General features: G+C 42.0%; 1 protein-coding gene across 2 annotated transcripts in view; it reads left to right on the top strand.

The window, feature by feature from the left end:
* nr5a2 (nuclear receptor subfamily 5, group A, member 2) overlaps window positions 1-23899 on the top strand; it is a 72755-nt gene extending 48856 nt beyond the window's left edge. For both annotated transcript variants that reach the window (XM_078168845.1, XM_078168846.1), the window contains exon 7: window positions 22675-23899. In XM_078168845.1, coding sequence (XP_078024971.1) covers window positions 22675-22922 — 248 coding nt within the window. In that variant the 3' untranslated portion in view covers window positions 22923-23899. The remainder of the gene's footprint in view (window positions 1-22674) is intronic.
* The last annotated feature ends 654 nt before the right edge of the window (window positions 23900-24553 follow it).

The raw sequence follows: 24553 nt of genomic DNA on the forward strand, positions 1-24553 counted from the left end.
ACACTGGGAACTACTATTCTACTGTACTGCTAGTGCTTACTTACTGTGACTAACCCTAGTATCACTGATACTGCTTAAATGTCTGAGGAAATAGTAATGGTATTGCTACTGTTTATACTAGTGCTTCTCAAATGGTGACTTTGTGATAACCACACGTTATTATGGCAATATTCAACTGGGCCCATACAAGAAGTTGACTGACTGTATCAGTATGTTGCACGCACCCATTTCCTAATAAAGAGGCAAACTCTGGCTGAAAAAAGTAATTTAATTGAATCAAATTTTAAAAAACCTTCAATGGGAACCTATTTGTCTCCAATCGTACAGTGTATGACACATCATAAGTCCTGATTGGCAGCCATTGTTAGTGGAAGCCCATACGCGGGACAATGGATTACTTTATTGTACAGAGCAGCACCAGCAAAGACGACTTACAGTACCATTGAAAGAAAAGTCAGTAGGCATTAACACGAATGCTTCCTGTCTCATTTTTCCTTACTTTTATTGTCTTACGTCGTGATAAGATTTATAACACATGTCACGGAAGCTATTGTGCACAGATATAACTACAGGCGTGCCTTGAGATTCTGGCTTGCCCTTTGGTGTGCCTTGGACACAAAAGTTTGAAAACCACTGGTTTATGCAACGCCGATAAACACAACTACAGCTTTAATCATTGCTGCCGTAGCCCTTGTTATACAGCCTGTTCAAAGTGGGAATGTTATTCCAAGTACAAATGCTGAATGGAGGGGGGCACTGTTGTGAAGGTAGTAACAGAGTCAAATCGACATCTGTTTAAAATGGCACTAGATCCCAACGCTGTTGTGTTACAACTTACAACATGCCTCTTTTGCCTCGGGAAGACTTGGCCAGTACTATCCTGACATTTATGGGTTCTACATAATGGCAGACCTTTTTTATGGATTATTGGATTATTGTTCAAAAGGGGCTTGTAATTATCACTGCAGCCCAGTATCACCAAGAATTGAAGAAGAAATGATAATAAGAAATGTTCTTGCTGATGATTCCCACCAAACAATTTAAGTCCAATGCCAACATACTATGCCATTGCAAGCAGTCGTGTGCCTTTACCTGGGACGTTGTGGAGAACAGGGTGTTGGATGGGTGTGTAGCAGAAGACTGGATCCTCATAGACCTAACATTGACCTCTAATTGACTGGAACCATCATCTTTCTCTACAACCCAGTGTCACTCCCAAGTCGTCAAAATCCGGACTTGCAGCGTCAGACGCTGATGAAAAAAGCCATCCTTTAACGTTGGCATGATACATGGCGCTCTGCAGCGTCAGGGGAAAACATGGCAGGACAAGATTGAAAGTTAAGGCAGGAATAGTCTGATTAGGATGGGTGGGTCCAAGAAACGCTGACTTTCACCTGGGAGAGCGGTGTTCGCATCCCGTAAAGCCAAACCCTGTTCTTTTTTCCTAGACCTAATCACATGCTTTTGTTACCTAAACCCTAACCACCTGCGTTAGTTGTTGGAGGAAAGAAAACGTCGATTTGCATTGTTGTACTGAGGTAGTGCTTTTATTTTGAAAGAGACTGTATGTAAATGGTAAATTTCCTGTGAGAACGGAAGTGTATTTTGAAAGAAGACAATGCATGTAACAGGCAGAACTTGACACAGCGCCCCAGCACCCTAACCCTAACCAACACACCCAGGGTACCTTTCACGTCGTATCTGGACATGAGAGGTCCATGAACAAACGTCGATATGTGACGAGGTCGGAGTCTATCTGAAACCATACTGTAGCTGCATGCATAGATATTCTGTTGAAAGCAAGAATTATAGAAGCATTGGCAACATGGTTGTGTCGCCTATACTGCTAATAGCATTACTACAACTATTCTCTCTTGTGACTCATAGAAGAGGTGGTATTTCTCCCTCTGTTTCGCTGCCTCTTTCAGTCCCTATGATTCTGTTTGTGTCTTGATTTTTCTCAGTATTTCTCCCTCCATCTACCGTCTCTCTATCTGTCTGTGGATGGATCGGTCACCTCCTCCCTGCCAGGAGAGCTCTTAGTTAGGTCAGTTGTCGATAAAGACAGGTATATAGATGTCACTTCGGCTGAGAGGAGACACTTGTCCTGATGTGTGTGTGTGTGCTTGTCTTTCTATCGCTCTCCCTCGGTCCCCTGTCACTCTTTACCTGTCTTAAGTGAAGGCTTTCACCCTCTATCAAGGAGGAGATTATCACTCTCAGAGCATTGATCTCTTAAGTGTTGGTGGGACTGTGAGCAATGATTGTGTGCATTGGGTGTTGAGCAAGAGACCTGCAAAACAGCAGGAAGAGAGAGAGTGAGTGCTGCCTGGGTCAGAGTTCAGTAAAGGATTACTACTAGTTGTTGTATGGTGTCAGAACGCTGTTAATGGGACTTTGATTTCCTTTAAAAGGCTTACAGACCTAATAGAAAGCCTGACAGGTTGTTATATATGTGACCGGTGATGTGAAAGCCCAGAGGTGAAAAATGGGTCACAAGTTCAAATTCAGGCTGAGAAAAAGTGGAAAAAAATACTCTCTTCAGGAGGAATTAACTCCAAACTGCAATGTACAGTTTAAGTAGAAAGTTATGGGGCATGTGCTTCCTAAAATGCTTCCCACTTACATATAAACAGTAAATTTGCAAAAAAAAAAAAATAACGAGCTTCAATGATCAACTTTCACCAAACATCATACAAATGCATGCCTGATGCATTCCACCACACAGACAGTTTCCATACTGGCAAAGCAGATGCAGTGACAGAGGTCAGAGAGTGTTCAGCCAGCAACCAGTTAACCCAGCTCTACAGGTCAGACCCCATCAGGTGTAATTGGGTTAGACAGGCGCTGCCAGTCCTTGTCAGCTGAGAGGAGAACCAGAGTAGCTGCCAGACCAGCGCGGGGTGGTAAATGCTCCCAGCGGAGAGAGCAGATTTGTGGACATAGCCCTAAATAATGCTCCCATATTGAAGCCTTTAGAAGGAACAAAGCCGGGGGAAAAGCTGCGAAAATGTGGAGAGTTTAGGCTCCTTGTTTGATTCCTCTGTAGCTGAGGTTTATTTAAAGACGTCACATTGGTAGTTGTATTAACTATGTAAAGTTTATGTCCAAGTGTTTCCCCTTATGTTGCTTTAAATGTAAGAACATGCCAAAAACTACAGCTACACTTTCATTTTATGGATTACAATACTACTAATAATAAAAATGCATTTTATTTAAACTAGGTACCTCAAGGACACCTTAGAAGACACAGCGAAAAACAAAAAGCAATGTATCCAGACATCATTAAATCAAAGAAAGCAGTAATGTACAATAACAAGTTAATAAAATTACTGGGTATAAAATCACGATCGTAAAAACTAGGTGTAAAATCATCATCATAAAGTCATCGTCAGTGCAAAGAGATTCAAAGTAAGTGATTCTATCTCTAGTCTGGGACCACAAACTGATCCGTAATGTCATGCATGTTTATTTAATCTGCCTATTTCAGCAGTTTATTTGAAATTAAGGCTGCAGCTGATGATAATATTCATCTTTAATTCATTTTTATGATTTTTCTCTCAATAAATTTGATCCAAAACATGTCATAGATAGCAAATAATGACCACAATAATGACAAATAAAAAAATTCTCATATGCCTTTAAAATAGAACATATGGATAGAAAATATGGATTAAAAAATCCATATTTCCGACAGTTGGAACCTGAAAATTGTTGGTTATGCTGCTTAAAAGTCAAACCAACAAGTTTATCTCAATATAACAGACTAGAACACACATACAAATATTGATTTTCAACATTAAGCCAATTAATGCAGTTAAATAAATATGCAAAACATGTTGAAATTATGTTAAATGTTAGCTGTTGTATTATTCCAAGTCAGTGATCAGAGACCAGTGGTGTTGTCCACTCATAAGAAACCAAGACAGCGAGTGATTCAAGAGCTGCCTCAGCACCACATTAGCTGTCCATCAAGTGATTAGTCAGGTTCTGAGGTTAGAGTTTAGAGACACCCACCTATCCATCCCTCCCGCCCTCCATCCCTCACCATCCATCCACCCCCCCCCCCTCTGTATTATCTCTCCTCTCGTTGCTCTGCCCTTTCTCTCTTTCTCTTTTTTCCACATTCATCTTTGTGTGCCTCGATCTATCACAACTCCATCCTCACACCCACTTCCATCGCTCCTTGTTTATCTTCACCTACATCTGAACTGCCATTTATCTCTTCTCCTCCCTCCCTCGGCTTTTCCTCCGCCCCTTCCCTTTCTTAAAACGTCTTAACTAGAGTCATTTAAACTTGTGTGGAGTGGCCGTCTGTAAATAGGTGAAAACAAGTAAGGGCTGAGATTATTTCACCCATCTCTAACTAAATAACAAGTGAATTGATTTTGGATCTTACATAAAGATATTGAAATCTTGTTGAGAACGAGTTTTTTTCCACCTTTCTTTACTGCTTTAACCCACCTCTCCGTTTACCTCTCCACCCCCCACTCTCCTATGCAGGGGATGCGTCTCTCATTAGCATGTTTAGTGCGCCACACACTGAAGACAGGTTTTGTGCACCGCGAGGTCAGACACCAATCTGCTGACAACAACACAAACACAGCAAACACGATTAACCTTGATGAAAAAAAGACAAGTCTTCTCTCTTTCTCTCTCTCTATCATATTTGTCTCTCCACACAATGAGAGAAAAAAAAAACACGTAATTCCCAGACAGGTACGTCCTAATTAAGCAACAGCCGAGGCTGCTCAGAATCAATGCCCTGATCCCTGACCAGCGAGCAAGGGAGCTGCTAATTCATGCACACCACCCGCCCTCTCCCCCATAAAGCCTGGCAAATATTCATTTCCTGAAATGAACCGAATCATTTAGAATTCGGTCGGGGATTGATTAACATCGAGAGGCGGCGACGGTTCAATATTTACACCCATTGAGACCGAGTTAGGGGCCAAATAATGGAGCATACAACCGGAACAATGCTTTACAACTTAATTAAAAGCAACATAATATGGACTTCCCCCCCTTTTTTGTGCTGCTTGCTGTGTAGAACCCAAGCTTTTTACTGGGCTGTAAGTCAACAGAATGGAGTCATCAACTGTACCTTTGACCTGATCAATACGTGAAGGTATTGTTAGGGTGCGTATGATCTTTTCCTGCCCTCACCATTACCAGCAACATCAGGATAAGCTAGTAAAGCATGTAATTCTAGAATTTAGGCAGGGTTGCTCATCAGGAACACAGTTAAAATGACCTTTAATTTACTGTAAGCACAGGAGCCAGCCATAAAAGAAACAAAAGTATTCATAAGTTACAGGAACTTAAGGAAACTGCAGAAATCACACATGTAAAGTGAGACTGAGGACAGTGTGCATGCTGTCTTTGGCCTGCATTAGGACTCGTGTTAGATAAAGTCACATGTAAAGACAGCAGACTCGAACTAGATACACGTGGCTTACAGACATTTCTCATGCAAAATGTTTTAGCTCATATGCAATTTCACATGGGAGGTATTACAATTCAGATGTCATTTTTGCCACACTAAATGTTCATAAGAAAATATCCAGATACTGTGCGAGGGATGTGCATGAAATGTGGCACAAATCATACTCCATAGCATGTGTGTCTGTGTGTATACAGGCTAGCAGCCCCTATGCTTGACTTATGTTTGCATGTCCCACAAATTACAGACTCAGTGACTGGATTGGTGCAATGACAGCAGTAATGGAAAATACAGTAGCTGTGATTGCAGTGGGGCTAAGACTATAAATGTATGTATAAGGTTCATAAAGTGCAATCCATGCACGAAGTGGCTGCATCTAGTGCTTTTTCATCACTCTGTTTTGAAACTTGGCAAAGTGCTCGGCAAACACGTGCTGATTGAGAAGTATTGGACTCACATATTTCAAACAAATCTTTTTACCCCCCATCAGCTTCCTTCTGGCATCATTGTGACACGGGAAACAAACAAAAAAAAAAACATCTGCTCAAACTTTGTCCCCGGCAGAAAAGCCAACCCCATCTATAATCATGTTGAGTGTCCCAACTTTTCTTTCATCTCATCAGGAGTAGGTGGGAGTGTGCCCTAAAGCAATGAACCTAATACTTCCGCCTATTTTCTGTCAATTTTAGCCTAAGAAATCTAACATGGCGTGCAGTTGGCTCCTGACGCCGGCCGCCACTTTGTAGGGAATTCCATGTAATGAGGCTGCCTAAAAGGCTTTCAGACTTTATCAAGCAATAAAAGCTCCAGGTCTCCAGCCCGCCACTATTACCTGGCAATACTGCAGGCTGTTGTCATTAAGCAGCAGATGCGGTGAGTTGTGGTGGTGGTGGCGGCAGGGATGATGAGGACTGCTGCCTCTCACCCTTGACCTGACTCCCCCTTTAGCCTCAGCCCTTATATCTCCCCTGAGATACGTTACCGTTTTCAGATGGATTTCGACATTTCCCAGATTATCTCCAAAGTATCCCTCCAATTTACAGCTCAAACGTGCTGTCTTTTCTTCTCTTTTTAAGTCTTATCACATTCTTTCAAGGATTTATATGGTGATTATGTTGACACTGTTCTTTATCTAGTTCCAAACAAGGCCAGTTATCAAAGAGCAAAGCAACATAACAAGGGGGGGTTGTTTAAAAGGGGATTTGTAAATAGACACAACCCCAATATTACACACTTAAGTAATAAATAAGTGATAAGATAAAAAAGCCACATTATTGTTGTTCGTAATGGGGATCTGGTAGATATAGAGCATAGTGTATGAATGAGTCTTATAGATGCTAACATAATCACTAGGATTGAATACTCCTGTAAACCAAAGTACACAGGAGACACAATGGCTACATGCATGAGATATACTGATTTTTGTCCTTACTCCAAAAACAAGACAATATTCCTACTAAGCTGTGTACATAGCGAATGCATACTTCAATTAACATGCCCACATATCTTTAATCACATGAAAATATGAGGAAGAGGTTTGAGGTGCTTCAGGTGCCGTGTGAACATAGCATTCCTCATTTATTCCTTTAACTTGACAAGGTTGGCATTGCGGTATTTGCGCATATCCCGAAACCTGTTGATATCCAAGTCTTTCGTTGTGTTTAAAATTTATGTTTTGCTCCTTATGACCAGAAATGTGGGCTTTTCTTTTGGGCATGCATCTCTTCCCCAGCCCTGTACACCTTTGGCGAGTTGGTTTGTTTTTGTTTGCATTGTAAAAATGTCCAAAGAATGCTCCTAAAACCTGGGTTAATACCGACATGTCCCACATATCTTAATTGGAAAATGCTAAATTCAGAGTAAGGAACAGGTTTGGAATATCCAAATGGAACATGCTTTTACATGACTCCATAAAATTTAAAATATTGTCATATTTGAAATAATGGTGTTAATTAGCATGCATGTAAACATAGTCAATGTCTTATATATAAATACAGATATGTCTCCTAAGACTTGAGAACCCAAATCATGCCAAGTATACTGTAGTAGGTGAAAAGTCCTATTTTAACAGAGTTACTCACGTATATGACCTATTCATTTTCAATAGGCTAATCCAAAGAGACCTTTAATGTGAAACCACAGTATGACTCTCCAAAATCTTGAATTGTCTAAATTTTGACATTTGTACGATGTGCATCTTGGCCCAGTGGAATAAAGAGGTACATTAATGTTTCATAGTTTTTTTCAAGGTTCAAGTGTATCAAGGTGGAACCAAAAAGTGCTTTTTATATATTTATTTATTTTAAATGCAGTAATAAAATACACTTTTTTTGTATTTACTGTAACTCTGTCACCTTAAGAAAAATGCTCCAGAAAATTAAGTAACAACACTTTTTTGTTTGAGCATAGTGCACAAGTTATCTCATTCCAAATCATGCAACTTTATCTGTTGTGATCTCATCCCCACTTGTTCACTTGTTGACCACTATTTTTCCACTTGGGCAGAAGCCCCAGGTGTTACTGAAATGACACAAGGGCAGCCGTTTGTGTTGTATCTTGACACAGAAGGAGTCAGCACTAAAAAGGGTCAGCAGATAAGTTTAGGCAACAAAACTACTTGATTATGGTCAGAAAAGCATCACCCATGTCACCAAAAAATCAGGTTTTGTGTGCCACAAACGCAGCCGGGAAGCCAGCAGGGTGTCGCTAAAAAGCACCCGGCTTTGAGGGCCACCAACACTGCAACTAATGTTGTTGTCTGTTGGTCTTGAACACCAGCCTACAGGGTCAAAATCTGTTTGTTGGACCCATTAACCTCCTCTCCAACCACCCTTAGCAGACGTTAACTCTCTTTTAACTACGTCTGTTGCTCTGATCTCTAATAATGATACAGATGGGTATACATTGGAGTTGTTGGAAGCCCAGTGCATCTCACACGATGGCCCTGACGTCTTGGTGACGTTGCAGACAAAGCAGCGTATTTTGAGGCTGCGGTTGTGAGACCAGGCTGACTTAATCACAAGGGAGCGCTCCAGCAACAGTGTGGTAATACAGTAGCAACTTCTCTCACCATCCACCACTAATGTTCCAAAAGTAATAATCTCTTTAGACACATGCAGCCCAGCCCTGTGCTCCTACCTGAATATGGTGACATCTGCACGGTGGCAGTAGGATTTAATACACACTTTAACTCACTGCCCCACCCAAGCAATACAGCACAAATCCCCTAAACTTCTCCTCCCCTCCATCAATACACTCACTAACTACCGTAGCAATGAGTACAACCAGACAAATGCTCCTGTAAAAGTTTTTTTCGCCAAAGAAAAAAACCCTTTTCCACCCTCTACCTCCTCCTCTGCTCCTCTCCTGCACTCCCTTGTGGGGTGATTTAAGACAGGCAAGCTATGGAGAAACTGTTGCCCTCCATCTCTCCTCTCCTCCCTCCCTCTCATTCTCCCTCTCCCTTGGCCTTATTACAGGCTGTCAGTTTATTATAAAACATTAGGAAAGCAGAGGGACACTTGCAGTTACTGTCCTATCGATCGGCAGGGATAGATTCTGTGATTTAGAGTCAGCCTCTGCTCGCGCCCTCCACATTCTCGGTCTCCTATTAAGGCACCAGCGCTTTGCTTTTGCTATTGATGTCTCAACATTAACAGTTACAAGCTGCTACAGAAAATCAATGTTCAACTTTTATTACCGGCTGCATAACGCAGAGGACCTCCCGCCAGTTGGTACTTAGCAGTCAAAAGGAGGCGCAGATGGTCCGCCCGGCACGTCAGGTGTTTTCTAAGTGATATCTGCAGTGATATCAATCCTGTGTACAGCATATAGGAGCTTTCATGGGGCGGTTGAGGGCCTAAGAGCTTAGGGGCAGAGCATAGGAAAGTACATCTTGCTAAACAAATTAGCACATGCTTGCAAATATCCGTCTCTGCACCTGAACAGAGACTTAAAAGTTCGAATGTAAGATGGGCAGGGGAGGTTTTATTTAAAACTTATCGTGCCAAACATCTACACTTTTCTTGAATCTAATCGAACGCCGCCATCAACACACCTGTAGTCCACAAAATCACACATACAGTACACAACCTAAATGTCATCAAGCTAAAATAATGATCGATCCCCTTCAACCACCACCACCGACCAGCCATCCATCCATCATCAGTATCAACCTGGATGTGTGTGCGCTGTAACCCAGGTAGCGTGGATCTAGAGCGGCTGAGGCCTCTCAAACATTTATGAGGGGCTACCGAGCAGCGGTACGGCAGCCCTTCTGGGACAAACAGCCCCCGGTCCTGTACTCTCAGTCCCGATCAATGGAACTCAAGTTCATTACACACACTTTTCACCCGAACGGCAGCAACAGATTTTTTCTTCCCCCCCCCTCCTCCCCCCGATCGTCGAGCAGCCCACCGCTGGGGTTGCATTACACTTGCTTGTTTACGTGACTGCGTGTACAGGGGAAGACGGGGGCAGGGAGTGTGTAGCGGTGTGCATGTGTGTGTGTGTGTGCGAACAGGGGCTGCTCCCAGTGGCCAGAGCTTGAGGTTATCATTATGTACAGGCCGGTCCGCTGCAATGCTAATGCTAATGCATTCTCAGTGGCCGCAACTCGGGTCCCAGCGCTGTGCTAGCTAGGTTGCTACTCCTCTCCAATTAGAGGCTGAGGGATGACTGTTTGGGGTAGGGAGGACAGGCCTGGGCTACCCGGGGCCCTGCGGAGAACAGGCTCACATTAGTCGAGGAAAACAGACTCAGAGAACAAATTGTGCATACATTGGAGTGCTGCAGAAAGTCCCACTCTTGATTTGAATGATTTGTTGACTGGAGACCACCTACTCCCCGGCTGTGATTTCATGCAGCTTAATAATTTGTTTAGAGGACTGATTTAATTTCACACCTTACTGTTGTCTCACTGATCCAGCTTGCTTTAAACTCTCTGTATAACAATACTATTAATAACATATAACACGTCAGACACACTTTCTAAACCCCAAATAAACGTGATCTCAAGAGTATTGTAAACTGAGAAAGACAAACTGCCAACAAATCTGAGCTGATTCTAGCAATCAAAACAGCATTAATGTTTCACTCACAAGCTGTAGATTTACAACCAGTCCAGTCACTAGAGGAAGTATGCTAGATTTGTATGTTTCGTACGTATCATATCAATGTTTCTAAAGTAACATAGTTGTAGGTACATGTATGAGCTGACTTTGTCATCAGGAGGAGGAGGGGATGGTGGCTGCCTTGAGATCCAGGTGAGATGGCTGCAAAGCTGCAGACCACCATTCGACACCAACAAACAACAAAATTGGCTGTTTTTTGCGAAACAATGCAGCATTTCCAGCCTTGATTGCGGCACCAAAACCAGGTATTTTTAGCCAAAATGTCATCTTTCCCTAACCATAACCATGTGGTTTTTGTGCCCAAACATAACCAAATGTTAAAATGTAAAGTTTCAACGTATAAGAATGTACAAATCTTACATATCCGTGGTTTGCAGAAACGTACATTGCCAACTGGCGACTGGGTTGATTTACAACAATGCTGCAAGATGAGGACTGTGTTTGTGTGTGTATGTGTGTGTGCCAGCAGGGAAAGAACAACTGCCACAGTCATACAGCGTATTGATCAGACTGCCTGCCTCGACCTTACTTAAACATTACATACAAACGGCAGCAAAGAGTTATACAACCCTCCCCATGGAGCTCTCTTAACCAGCAGTCACTCTTCCTTGGTTGCTTTTTCTTTCCTTTTCTTGCACTCATGCACTCTGGGAAGCCTTCACCTCACCGACACACATACACACACACAGACACACATGTAAGGACATTTACTATACATGCACAAGCACAGATACAATATATGAAGTAGATATACACAGTGATGTAACACATGTACACATGTAACACTCATGTAAACATACACACCGTAGGATCTAGCTGAAGGATAGTGGTGTGGCCTCTCAGTCTTTAAGTGTATTGCAGGTCAAATGTTCAAAAATACAACTGCAATCAGATGAAGCCCCAGCTTTACACACCCACCTTGTCAATCATTATTAAGTTGTAAATGTGAATGGCTTCATTCCTTCTAGCAATGCCTCAGTAGGAGCTACAGTATTAGTCATTTCTGCAGTAAAGACAAATCTTTACGACAAGACATTTATGGCCGCCATAGCTCATGATGTGTCATTAGTGTTACTCATTGGACAATCATTACTATATGCACAATGTAAAAGACAAAGGTGTGAAATGGACTCAGAGGTGTAATGGCTGAGCAAGATAAAACGGATGATGAGTTATTTGAAACTTAATTCCTCACATTGTAGTTTAAAGATTTCATTTGACTGACTTTGCGTGTGAGCCTACATGTGAAAAAAAAAACTGACGATTAGAGCAGAAGTAAAAATAATCCTCCACATTCACCTACCGCCCTTATATCACAAATGGAGCTCAGTGGCATCACAACACTGCCCGGCATGTGGGTTGTCAGCCATTGTGTTCCTGTGTGAATGTCTACAGTGCAAAGGCATGCGCTGGTAAGCTATATGGTAGTCAGGTGGCTGCTATAAGATTATACACCCTCTTCCCTTTGCTCTTTGAGCTTCTGTGTGTGCGTGCATGTCTTTGGACAATGTGGTTACAGGATACTTCTGTCAGGCCAGAGAACAGCAGAGCTTTAAGGTGATGTGTGTGTGTGTGTGTGTGTGTGTGTGTGTGTGTGTGTGTGTGTGTGTGTACATGCTGTGGCATGTGTTCGCGCGTAACCAGAGACAGTGATTAAATGTTTTAAAGCACAGATGATCCAACAGGTGCTCTGGCTCGCTGTCTCTTGTTCTCTCACCCTTTCTAACTCTCTCTCCGTTTCGCTACTGTACGTTGGGCCCCAACCCTCTCTGTGACCCCCTCTCCTGAACTATTGCAGCTCTTCTTGTCTTCCCATTCTTGTCCTGAAGGATATTTTAAGCCACAAAGCCCTTTGAGTCCTTACGCACAAAGACTCACACATGCTAAGCAAAGCTATTTCTTGTATTGCATTAAAGAAGGAGAAAAGACAACATAGCGCAATGGAAACCTTTAGAGCTGCTGGCAAATGTTAGAAACAAGGGTCGGGGAGCTAACGTGTTAAAACACAAGAGGGCATTAATCATTCAACCTTTTCTTCACGCATGTATCATCAGAAAATAATGTTGTGTAATGTAAAGGAATATTCACGGGCACTGCCAGACATTTGTCGTGCCAGCTCTTGGCCTGGGCAAGCCGCATCAGAGCATAAAGTTGTACTTTAGTGCCACCTGGCACTGATATCCATAGCTACTGTTGGCAAGACACTGTAAGCCTGTAAGTTCTAACAATGCAATGTGATGTCTGAGTTTGACAGCAAACTCAACAACCGTAATATAAAGCCTAACAACTGCCCAAAGAGCTGATAAAAGAAAATCAAGGGGTAGTCAGCATCACAAACATTTGCTCTTTCAAAAAGTAAACAACTCCCATAATATCAGTGATACTTTAGTTCATACCAAGTTGTCTTGGAGGGGCATGCAGGGGTTCATTTTTCCAGCTGTTTAATGAAAAAGCTGAATTTTCCAAAGAGGGATTATTAACATACCTCTTCTTCGTCATCATCCTTTTCTTCTGTTAAACAGTTTGGGCATGAGTTGGTTTCTTTTCTAACTGGTCAAGTTACCATCACATGAATCCTCAGGGATTCATTCACATTCAGGATCTTTACTTTTACAGTTGGAAAGTGCGTCATGTGTAATGGAGGACTTAAGAGCACACAGCGAAACAGGCCCATTTTGTCTCTTAAAATTCTTACAATAAAATTGCTAAAACTCTCAAACCACAGTGGGCGCAGAACACAAACATTCACTGACAAACACGCTCCACAATATCTTTTCATATTAAACAAGTGTCTTTGTGGTTTATCCTCTAAATGACTCATTTCCTCTCATTTCCTTGAATTGTGCATTTGAAAGTCCTCACATTTGGCACAGTAGAAAAATCCAGTAAAACCCCAGCTCTCTAAATCAAGTCCAGCTTTGAGAGGCAGTGTGCAAACATGTCATGTGTGCAAACATGTCATCTTACATTAGCCCTGAGGGGGGAGGAGAGAACAGCCACCACCATCCGATACTTTGGAATAAATTAAACCCCCCAATTTGCACTTAAGTTGACTCCACTTGTCACATGACAGGGGACAAAAATCACACAGAGAACAAAGAAGTTAAAAGAAGGTGTGGGAAACATGCATCACACTCTCTTTTTTTTAGTTCACACTCTACCTGCTGGCTTCCATCATCAAATGAGAACGAAGCAAAGGAGGAGGGAGAGACTGGGGTAGATGTAAAACGAGAGAGTGAAGGAGAGGAGAGGAAAGAGTGAGAGAGGGGGGGAAAAATGACGCTATGGATTAACTGTCCTTCATGCTGAAAATATACATCCCCAGGCGCTTGGCACTGAATTATTAATTCAAATTTGTCAGAGAAAGAATGAGAGAAATCTATTGACGGGGAGACGGGCCCTTTAATGGTCTCATTAAAGGGGAGGCTTCCCACACCAGGCACCTTCTGTACTGCTGCAGGAGTTTTCGGGGCGGTGGAGGGTTCGAGGGGGGTACTTGACCCCCCAATGATTTTCTGTCACTTTATCATAAACAAGAAAGGTTGACATGCCCCTCCACTCCCCACACTCTCCCTCCACCACCAAACAAACCCTGTGTGTAATTAGCCAAGGGGTGCAAAAGTGCACTGAATGTAAACGAGGTTCACACGCATGCATTGATAGAAAGAGACAGCAACAACACACACACATTATATGCTGTGCCTGATTCTGCTGCTGCTGACAGGTACAAATGAAGTGTGTGTGCGTGTCAGTGGGGGGGGGGGGTGGGGGGGTGGCGGGGGGTTGGGGGGTTGGGGAGTGAAGTCCAGAGGAGCTTGAAGAGTCACCTCACAGGTACAGCTAAATTGATTTCTAATTCATTCATTTTTTTTTTATATTTCACTGCTGCATAAATCATTGGCTGAGATTACACCAAACACCGACTTTTTTTGTGTGGATAGCTGTCCAGATTTGAGCCTGTCAGTCAAGTGTTAGCGTCATTAGCGGCGAATAGCTACATGACTGGGAGCTGTTATGGTGGTGGTGGTGGGTGGTGGTGGTGGGGGTTAACTGTCTTTACAATCCGGATGGCATTAGCAAGGTGAGAGCAGGGACCTGTGGGTGCACTCCATGGTCCGAGGTCGGCTCATTGAGAGGCATTTGGTTCCACCTCCAGGGGGACTTAAGACAGGGCAATAAGAGGTGGGTGGAGGGGGGGACTAGAGGGACCACAGGTTCATTGCTGATTCAAATCTCTTAGTATCCCTCTGGCAAATGGATTTTCATAATGCTGAGACAATGTGATTTTTTTTTACTCCCCAGCAATATGATTCTTATTCCTGTGAGTCCGCAGCTTTGAGAAATGAACAGCAGCAAATGGGGCCAGTTGACAAAAATATTTTAAGTCGCAACACATATCTTCAAAAAAACAAAACAATTATAGTAATTATAATTATATGAATAATGACTATTTTTGTGTTACTGACCACTTTACCTTTATATGTTAAAGAAAAAAGTAGAGTCAAAAACTCTGGACTATCCCTTTAATACTTATTCCCACTGATAATATCCTCCCTGGCTGTGCCCATCTGTTAAAGCCCTCAAAGTCCATAATAACACAGCCACAGATCGGACCAACTGATAGAGGATGTAAATTTGTTTTCCCCTTCACCTCCGGATAAACCCCTAGCACCTCCCAGCCAGCATAGTCAATGAGAGAGCTTGTCTCCTTCCTGCTTGGAGCGGCTTTTCTCTTGTTTATTTTATCGGACCTAAGGCACTTTTCCCTTCCTCTCAATATCTCTCGACCTCTCTCCATCGCCCCACCGAGCCCGCCGACCCGTCCTTGGGCGACAGAACTGAACCAGCCGCTACCTGTTTAGCTTAACAACAATAGCAATGTTGTCGGAGGAGGTTTAGGTTTGACTTAATATATCCCCAACTGGACCATACCTGCGTAATTCTCTTTCATAGCCGCATGGCGTTTGGCCCCCTGAGTGGCTAAAGGGAGGGTTTGATGAGTCGGCGGGCAAATTGAGCCTTCATGCTTTATTCTGACATGCTGACACTAGGCAGTCCCCACTGGTGGCCTGTTTTCAGGAACTGTGAGACAGTTGTTATTATGCATTGTTAGCGCAGAGGATACTTTGCCTCTGGACATTGGGCTCTATGTTAGCTTGAGGGCATGTAGCTATGGTATATTGCTCTGTGCTGGTGAAATAAAGGGTCAGTTTTCAAGATGAAGGGTCACTGTTCAGGGCTTAATGAGGCCTTTGTTAAATGAGTAAAAAGCTAATGAGTGTAAAGGATGCTTCCTGAGATCCTTTCACTTCATTAGATGCACAAGAAAAGACAATTTGAAATTAGATGCGGCCAACAGGTTCTCTATAGGCTCAGATAAAACTGTTCACCAAGGGGCATGAGTTGGGTATGTTTTATTTGCAGATATATAGAATGCTGTAGAATATTATAATAAAATGAAATAAACTCCTGTCACATGAAAACAAGAATTCCAAAAATAATTAAAAGGAAGGAAGAGATGACTTCCATTAATCCAAGCCTCAACCCATCATTGCGTGCACCCCTGAAAAACATGTAACTACAGGTCACGTAGGCACATACCTCCTGTGTATTATTGTAAGCTGAAGGCCATTTCCCATGGTGGAAACAAAGCTTGTATTTACTTTAATTTCACAGATAAGAAACAATGAATTTTTAAAACAATAAAGCCTCCAAAAAAAAAAGCATTTTAAGTCTTGCACGTAATTCATCCTGGCCTCATATGAGTAGAGGAAAGTCTGCTAGCCACAAGGCTAATTTTTGCAATGTAAGTTGTCATAGGGTTATGTTAATAATGTTAGTGAAAACATGTCTAGTAAACGACAATTAGTGTGTTTGTGAACCTTTCGAGTTATAATAATGCTGATTTTTTTTTTTTTTTACTTGTGTTTAATATTGTTGCTATAAAGCCATGTTTTATGTGTGTTTGGAGTCAATCAAACCACCCCACCAACTAGTGTTTTGGGGGCGTAATTGCAGAACGAGACAGACACACCAACGCAGTATAAATGCGAACAATGTTGTAGTCCACTTGCATAGGCACACCAATAAATCACTATGCTTCAACCAAGGTGCTTGTTGGCTGGTCAAACAGCACCTGAAACCTCTACACCTTTCTCACTGTCCAATTCAAAAAAGCCATAATAAACAATTTTTGCCCAGTCACATGCACTACTGCAGTGTTTTGTGAGTATATCCCTGCCTTAACCCCCAAACAGTCTTGCAACATGTAGCAGTGTTTGTCTGTAGTTCAAGACATCATTATAAGAAATCAAACCTCAGCTGAAACGTGCTCCTCTTCTACCCTGTGATAGGATAGTTACTGTATGATGCCAGTTATCCTTTTAGCCTTTGGTGTATCAAGTCTCAAAGAACCCCCCATTAAATGTTAAGGAGCATACAACTCCAGTTTACCCCCCACCCCCGTATCTCTACCCGTCTCTAACGTGGAGGCCTCGTATCTGAGAAAGGGAATTCCCCAAATGGGACTTGGAGGAAAACAAGGAAGCTGAGAGCTCCGGGGAGAAGGGAAACTTGTTTGCTGGCAAGCATAGATAGATGAGGGAAGCTGAGCCTCCTGTAGAGGAAAACACACACACATACACACACTTACATGTGAAATGCTGTCAGTGGAGTATTGATGGGAGCTGTGTTGAGTCTGTGTGTGTAGCTGTAGTGTGTGTGTTTGTGTACATTATGACTTTATTGTGGTGTGAGGGTAAAGGAGGTTGCTTTTCTCTGATACAAAGCGCAGCTTACGCATCAGGGCAGTGCACTGTAACTCAGATAATAGCCTATTTAAGTGATACTGTTAACCATGCGGCCATTGCCCCTTGCCCCGTGAACCTTGTTTGCTTTGATTGCCCCTGCTGCCCTGTTTTTTAACACAAATGCTCATACACAAACACACAGCCACATTCTCGCAGTGAACACGCAGATCGACATGTTGCTTATTGTCCTCAGTCTTCACTTTGTCCCCTCAACCCACTCCGAGTCAAAGGTTATTGGGTTCTCTTCTCTCACCGCCCCTGTCTCTGATTGGAGCCGAGCTGCAGGGCAGATTAATAATGAATAAAGTAGCAGTCGACGATGTTCACTTGATAACAATCCAGGAAGGTGCAATAAAGAGGACTTGGCCTGGACATGGGTTCAACTCCACGCTCTCTGAAGCACCGCTGCTGTAGTAAAAGGTGCTTCAGCTTTGATAGGCTCATATAAACACTTGTGAAAGCCCCTATTGGAAGACCAGGAGCCTCTAATTCCCGCCTATACAGGAAGTGACTGTTTTGTCTTCCACTCACGTTTAATTGGGCAACTTTACTGACAGCACTTGACTCAATAACCGTTTATGACCCGGAGTTTTATGTGTTGTTTTTGGACCCGGCAGGAAACACATGTTGTGAAGTTTGAAAGGCACGGTGAGCTGGCGGCATGTGACTGAGAGGTTTATTGATTGGGACACTAAAAGTGTATTGTAACAGACCATGGTGTTATTTTGCAATGTATAACTGTTGTCCTTATATCAGTGTATTATATGAAGAGGACTTGCCTGGAAGTAGGTGATAATGTAATGTGGAAATAGCATGACGGAAAGGTGTGGAGGGCATTTAAAGCTTTATCTTGACATCTCAGGTGTATTCCTAACTCATACCACAACTTTACGTTTCAGCCTGTACCATGGATATATAGAATTACATGCATTATAAGGCTGCCTTACTGTAAGTGCAGTGTTTTTCTACCACCTTAGCTTCTCAAAGCCATAAGCAAAGTGACGCCTGTTTGCTTTTGCAGAGAACAGTGAACTTTAACACCGAGTGATGTTTTTTTCTGATCAGTTTTTGTTAGTGTCCAGTCTGTGAGGCATCATTGAGATCAGAGTGAAGTAATGGAGCAAGTATTTGCATGAGTGAATGTGCAGTGTGTCTAAATACTGTGTGTGCACGTGTGTGTGTGTGTGTGTGTGTGTGTGTGTGTGTGTGTTTGTGTCCCTGAAGCAGGTGGATTTCAAGGGGCGACGAAAGAGTGTAAAAGCACATGCGGACACACACACACACACAAACACACATACACATTCACAGCACAGAGCTGATCTAGTCTAATTAAAAAGCACAGCAGTGATTTCAGGGGCTCTGTGAAAGAGAGATTGAATGTGTAAGTGTGTGTGTGTGTGTGTGTGTGTGCTTTTGCATTAGGTCGCTGGCTTCAGCATGATCGCCCGTCAAATGAAACAATGTATTCCGCGGGACCTCGGGGTTTCCATTTGAGTATTCAGACGCAGCGCTGCAACGAACTGTGGCTGTTTTATGTGAAAAAAAAGTTGATAATTAGTCCCACAGTGACTGAACAATGAGATGGAGAGCGAAACAGAAAAGAGTGGGGGGGCACTGAAGGAAAAGGAGAGAGTGCTTAGCACACTTAATGCTCCAACCTGACACTGTCTGGGAATCACTGATCACTTGTTTATTTTATTATTTTCTCCCCCACCTCTTCCCCATTCCTCTCCTTCATCATCCCTCTTCTGCTTTTGAATGATCAGTAAATCAGAATCAATCCATTTGTCTGATTTGATTAGCAACAAAATTAAGATTTTCTCATCAATCTGAGTATTTTTTCTTTTTTAGGGTCTGGTTTTGCAAACGGGAGCAGATATCAAACTATTGTCATTTGTGCCTTTTCTTTTTTGGAAGCCCTCATTCATTATTTTTTCAAAAGGGGCTCTGGTAATAATTAGCAATTAAAATGCTGTCTTTTTGCCTCACTTTCCACTAATTAGCTTGACAGAGACATTGGGTACTAATTCTCTGTAGTATCTCCCCCTGCCCTCCCCAACATCCACACATACAACCATCAAACTCCCCTCCACATGCGTACACACTCACGCAGACACACGCACAAACAGACAAAAATCTTTCTGAGAAACCATGGCAACACCTCACATATTTTTGCTGTGATCCGGGCTCACCTTGTCATGTTGCTGCAAAATTAACTAAATCAAACTCGGAAGAGGCACTGACATTGCAGAATTGATTATTAAGCAGCGTGAGATGTTTGTTATCGACCGTGTCTGTACTGCAGAGAACACTGAGCCTTTCTTGTAGTACACATTTTACAGATTAAATCATTTCCCATGCCTGAAATCAATTTGTAGACTTTTGGATTGGCTTTGAATTTGAATATTTTTTTTCCTTCAATCTCTGATGAACTACGATACTATGATATTATCAACAGAAAATATAATCCAGAAAGTAATTATGAGTCAGCACCGGGGCTGTAGCTTCCTCTGATGTCATGTATATATATTTTAGGGGAATGTGGGGGTTTAAACAACCTGCAAGGAGTTTAATGTTTGACAATTAAAAACGTACACACAATGGATATTTTATATAATGATTCCAGCAGGTTTGGACTTGATTTACCATGCAGCATTTATGGAAACTTAAAGGTATACCGTGAGGATTGTTGGTAACCTGGTCGCTACCTGTTTATAAAGCCATGACCTCACCTGAGCACCGTGGGAGCCACACCTATAAATGTCCCAAACCCAGACAATAAGATGAAAATACAAAAAGTCTGTGCAGAAACATACACCATCACACCTGGGTCATATATGATTCTGCATGAGTCTCTTCATTGTATACTTTTAATAAGTACACTATGATAAATCTGAATAAAATTTGAAATTACAGGGGAGGGGGAAGTGGACTCTCTGAAATCCTGGCTCCAGCCCTCAATAGCAATACAAAAAAAGTTCTCCACATTTTTAAAAGACTCTCTGAGCAACTCAGAAACTTTTAGCTACATTTGCTCGACGCGCAGATGAAAACAAGTCTATTATTTTTCCCGTTGACCTGCGTGGGACGCCTGCATGTCAAAGCCTAAAGCCCACACTCGACTGGGGTAGCTTATGTAAGGCTATATCAATGCTTCTTGGAGGTGTTGGTGGCGTGAAAGCCGGTTCAGGAGTCTGATAGGGGGTCAGACAGCTGAGTGGCAGCAGGAAAAAGCACATGTCATGTTTGTTTGGAGCCTCCTTTGTCATGGGCCGCACCCCCTCCCCCTTTTCCTGACCTCCTTTTGGCCTTATTTAGCCCCCCGCCGTGTCACCCAGAGGTCAGGGTGAGCACGCACATGCTACACACCAGCTCACACATAGGCAGGCAACACAAGAGGAGACAAACACACACACATACACACATAGAGATTGTAATAGCATGGTAGAGTGCATCATAGATGGAAGTGCCTTGAAGGACCTGCTTCTCATTCTCTAGACCTCATTAGCTGCTGATTTATCTCCCCCTCCTTCCTCCTAATGCTCTGGGTGGGTGGATGGTGTGTGTGTGTGTGTGGGAAGGGGGTACTGTATGAGAAATATTATGTGTATTTCCATGGATTAGTGTCTGTATGTGTGAGAGAGAGGCGGAGAATTGGCGTGAAAGATGGTATATTATAGTGTGCGCTGGTGTGTGTTGGTCCGGAGGTGTCAACTAGACACAGGGACTCTGTCATTCCACATTAGCCCACTGTGAGCACACACGACCTGGGGTCAAACAGATTAATAAAAGATCACACACACACACACACACACACACACAGAGCTACTATGTGATTAAATATTCTGCAGCCCTGCGCTTCATAATCATGACAAGTACACACAGCGCTCTGGTCCACCATTATCCATTTAGCAAATTTTTGTCTTGTCTTGCAATAATCTGCTCAAACCCCCAGTGAGCTTATTATTGTCAAGGAAAAGTGCTTATAGCTGCGCGTAAAGGTAGGATTTTGGAGGGATGCAAGATGTATTTTGCACAAGGAATTAATCGTGAAAAAAAAGACTTCCCACCAAGATGAATTTCTGCATTTTTATTTTTACCTACAGTTTTTTTTTTTTTTCTACAAGACTGATGCTTAAAAAAAAAACAATCTCTATTTGTCTCTATCTTATATTTTTTACACTAATAATTACGACACATTCTGTGTTGTTATGATATAAAATGATGGTGAAGGCGTTAGGTTAGGGAGCAGCTCTGGTGCTAATATGACTGTAACTCTGCCCTACATAATTCATCAACTCCTCGGGGAATTAATCTCTCGAGAGAACCTTTTTTTTTTTTTGCCTTTACCTGATTACCTCTACATTGCACTCTCAGGAGACAATTCAGACGAAAAAAGGAGAGGAGGGACGGATATTTCATCATGCGGTGCATTCTGAAGTCCTTTTTAAAATTTGAAAAATAAATAAATAAATGAGTCATAACCAAAAATTTTAAGCTGTAGCACTTTTGAGAATACAAATTTGTATATATATAAGATGTCTTTGTCATAACAACTTGACATTAATGAGAAATGCACCTCTTTTTGTGTTTATGACAAGTTGACATAATGATTGATACAAAGACATCTTCTGGTAATGTCACCCTGGTTAATGTCAAGTTGTCATTATAAGGACATCCCAAACAAATCTAATGTCAACTTGTTATGACAAAGACAACTTCTGGTAATGTCACTTTAATTAATGTCAAGTTGTGATAATCAAGACAACCCAAACAATGTCAACTTGTCATTACAAAAACCAAATGACACTTAATGACAGCAGGCATAAAGGTTTATGACATGTACATAATGTTCATGACCGTGTCATGTCATAGTTATGACAGTGTCAGGTCACCCTTATGTAGATACCTTCAAGTAAAATGTTACCCATTAAAGCATGTAAACATGTTCTAATAGAGTCCCAAAATACAAGTATAAGCCTAAAAATGAGCATAACAGATTCCCTTTTGGTGGCTGATATTCAAAAGTTAGCAAGTCTGGCCTAAATAAAGGACTGGATGTGGACACACTCTAATCACACTAATTAATTTCTATTGCTGTGGACAAATGTTGTCCTTAGAAACTTATTCAGCTGTTGTGTGACACATGAGGGCTTGTAATTATCTGCCATTATGTCTGTGTTTAGGCTTTACAGTATAATTATTTGTCATTGCTTTGTCCTTATACTCCTGCTTATATACTGCTTTTGTGTTATCTTTATCTAACCTTTTATTTTGCTTCCTCCTGTAGACGTGAAGAACCTGGAGAACTTCCACCTGGTAGAAAGCGTCCAGGAGCAGGTCAACGCAGCACTGCTAGACTACGTCATGTGTAACTACCCACAGCAAACAGATAAGTTCGGCCAGCTGCTCCTCCGGCTGCCAGAGATCCGCGCTATCAGCCTGCAGGCCGAAGAATACCTTTACTACAAACACCTGAACGGTGACGTGCCCTGCAACAACCTGCTCATCGAGATGCTTCACGCTAAGAGAGCTTAGAAGGGGGACTGCACTGCCCATAATGCAGCTGTGCAGACATCCTGAGAGTGTTGCTGCAGCCCATAAACTCCTAATTTCTGAACCTTTCAGCTCAGTTATGACTGAGCGATGACCTGGAGGATGGAAAGCAGAGACAGTTAGCAAGTCTTGTTTATATTAAGCTCATTTTGATCTTCAAGTTACAACTTGGAGTACAGATTTGGACAAAGACACATGCACAGAGACATCATGTGAACACACAAACAAGCATATGGATCCCTTTATTAAAAAAAAAAAAAAACAAGTCAGACTGAAGATCCATCTCCTCATCCCTGCAGACAAAGACACAATGTAAGGAAAAAAGACTTGAAACAAACTGCTTTGGCACGAAATGGGATCTAATCGTCTGCATGAGCACAGATGATCACATCTGGCAGGCTGCAGCTTATAGAATTAAAAAACCCTCAAGTGTTTTAGCACTGGTGACATTGTGAGAGGCTTTTTGTGCTGAGGAAGGAAGCTGAGTAACACCGCCCATCTTTCACAGCTTTGTGACACGACTAGAGCCGTGGCTGATTTTGGTCGACGATGCTCCGGTGTGCTCTCTCACTGAAACCGGCTTTTAGCTGTCGGTGGTACTGTAAAGAAAAACGGACAAGCAGTCAACCAGGCCAGAGACTCCTACCTACTGTCACATCCGTTTTTTGGACTCGCATAAGACGCCTGCCATGGCAGCTCGATCTGACTGAGGAGGGAGAACTGATGTTTCAAAAATAAACAATAAAATAAGAAAGAACATTCTTTAATGAACAAAATGATAAATAGGCCAATAAGAAGAAAAATACAATGTTTTTTTTTCTCTTGTAACAGAAGTCATTTGCTCCTCATGGTCACCTTGTGGTTCCCCTTTCTTATTCCACCTCTCCCCCAATCATCTTAAACTATGTACCTCAGAAAGACCAGTGTTAAATAAATTCAATTAATAATGTCAGATGAAACAATTGTATTTATAGCCCTTTTTTCCTGCAAAAAAAGCACCCTCCCTTTTTATTATCTCATTACAACTGGAACAAAACAAAGTGTGATTCTGAAGACGGAGAAGGATCGACCCTGCCTTTGTCCGGAAAGACCAAAGCCTGCTGCAGAACAGAAGAAGGAAATTACAAAAAAAAACCTTAATAATCAGTATTAAGAGAGAGAGAAAAAAAAAAAAAAAGATTTGTGATGTCACAGTTATGTGAGTCTTGCCTTATTTCATTACCATGCTAGCTAACCGTGCAGATGTGAATGAAAATATGTACAAATATATATATAAAGTATTAATGTTGTAAAAAATTTAAAAAAGAATAATTCAACAGGTGTTTACATTCATGTGGTCATATGGGAGAGAACTGTGATGAAGCATAAATTGCAAAGCAATGATTTCTTAAAAAATGAAATCAACGAAATGAAAAAAAAAAAAGATCCCTCTGGTTTGCTTTCTTTGGTGTGTGTACAGTGTTTTATTTTTTATTTGTTTTCTTGAACAGTACTTAAATTATGTCGTGAGACACTAAAATCAAAAAGGAATCACACTTAAATATTAATTTCTATCTGTGTCTGCTGGCATTCAAACATTTGTTTCTTAAGCATTGCTGTATAAGGGTTCCGTT

The sequence above is a fragment of the Epinephelus lanceolatus genome, chromosome 6 (genome assembly GCF_041903045.1).
Source record: "Epinephelus lanceolatus isolate andai-2023 chromosome 6, ASM4190304v1, whole genome shotgun sequence".
Classification (NCBI taxonomy): Eukaryota; Metazoa; Chordata; class Actinopteri; order Perciformes; family Serranidae; genus Epinephelus; species Epinephelus lanceolatus.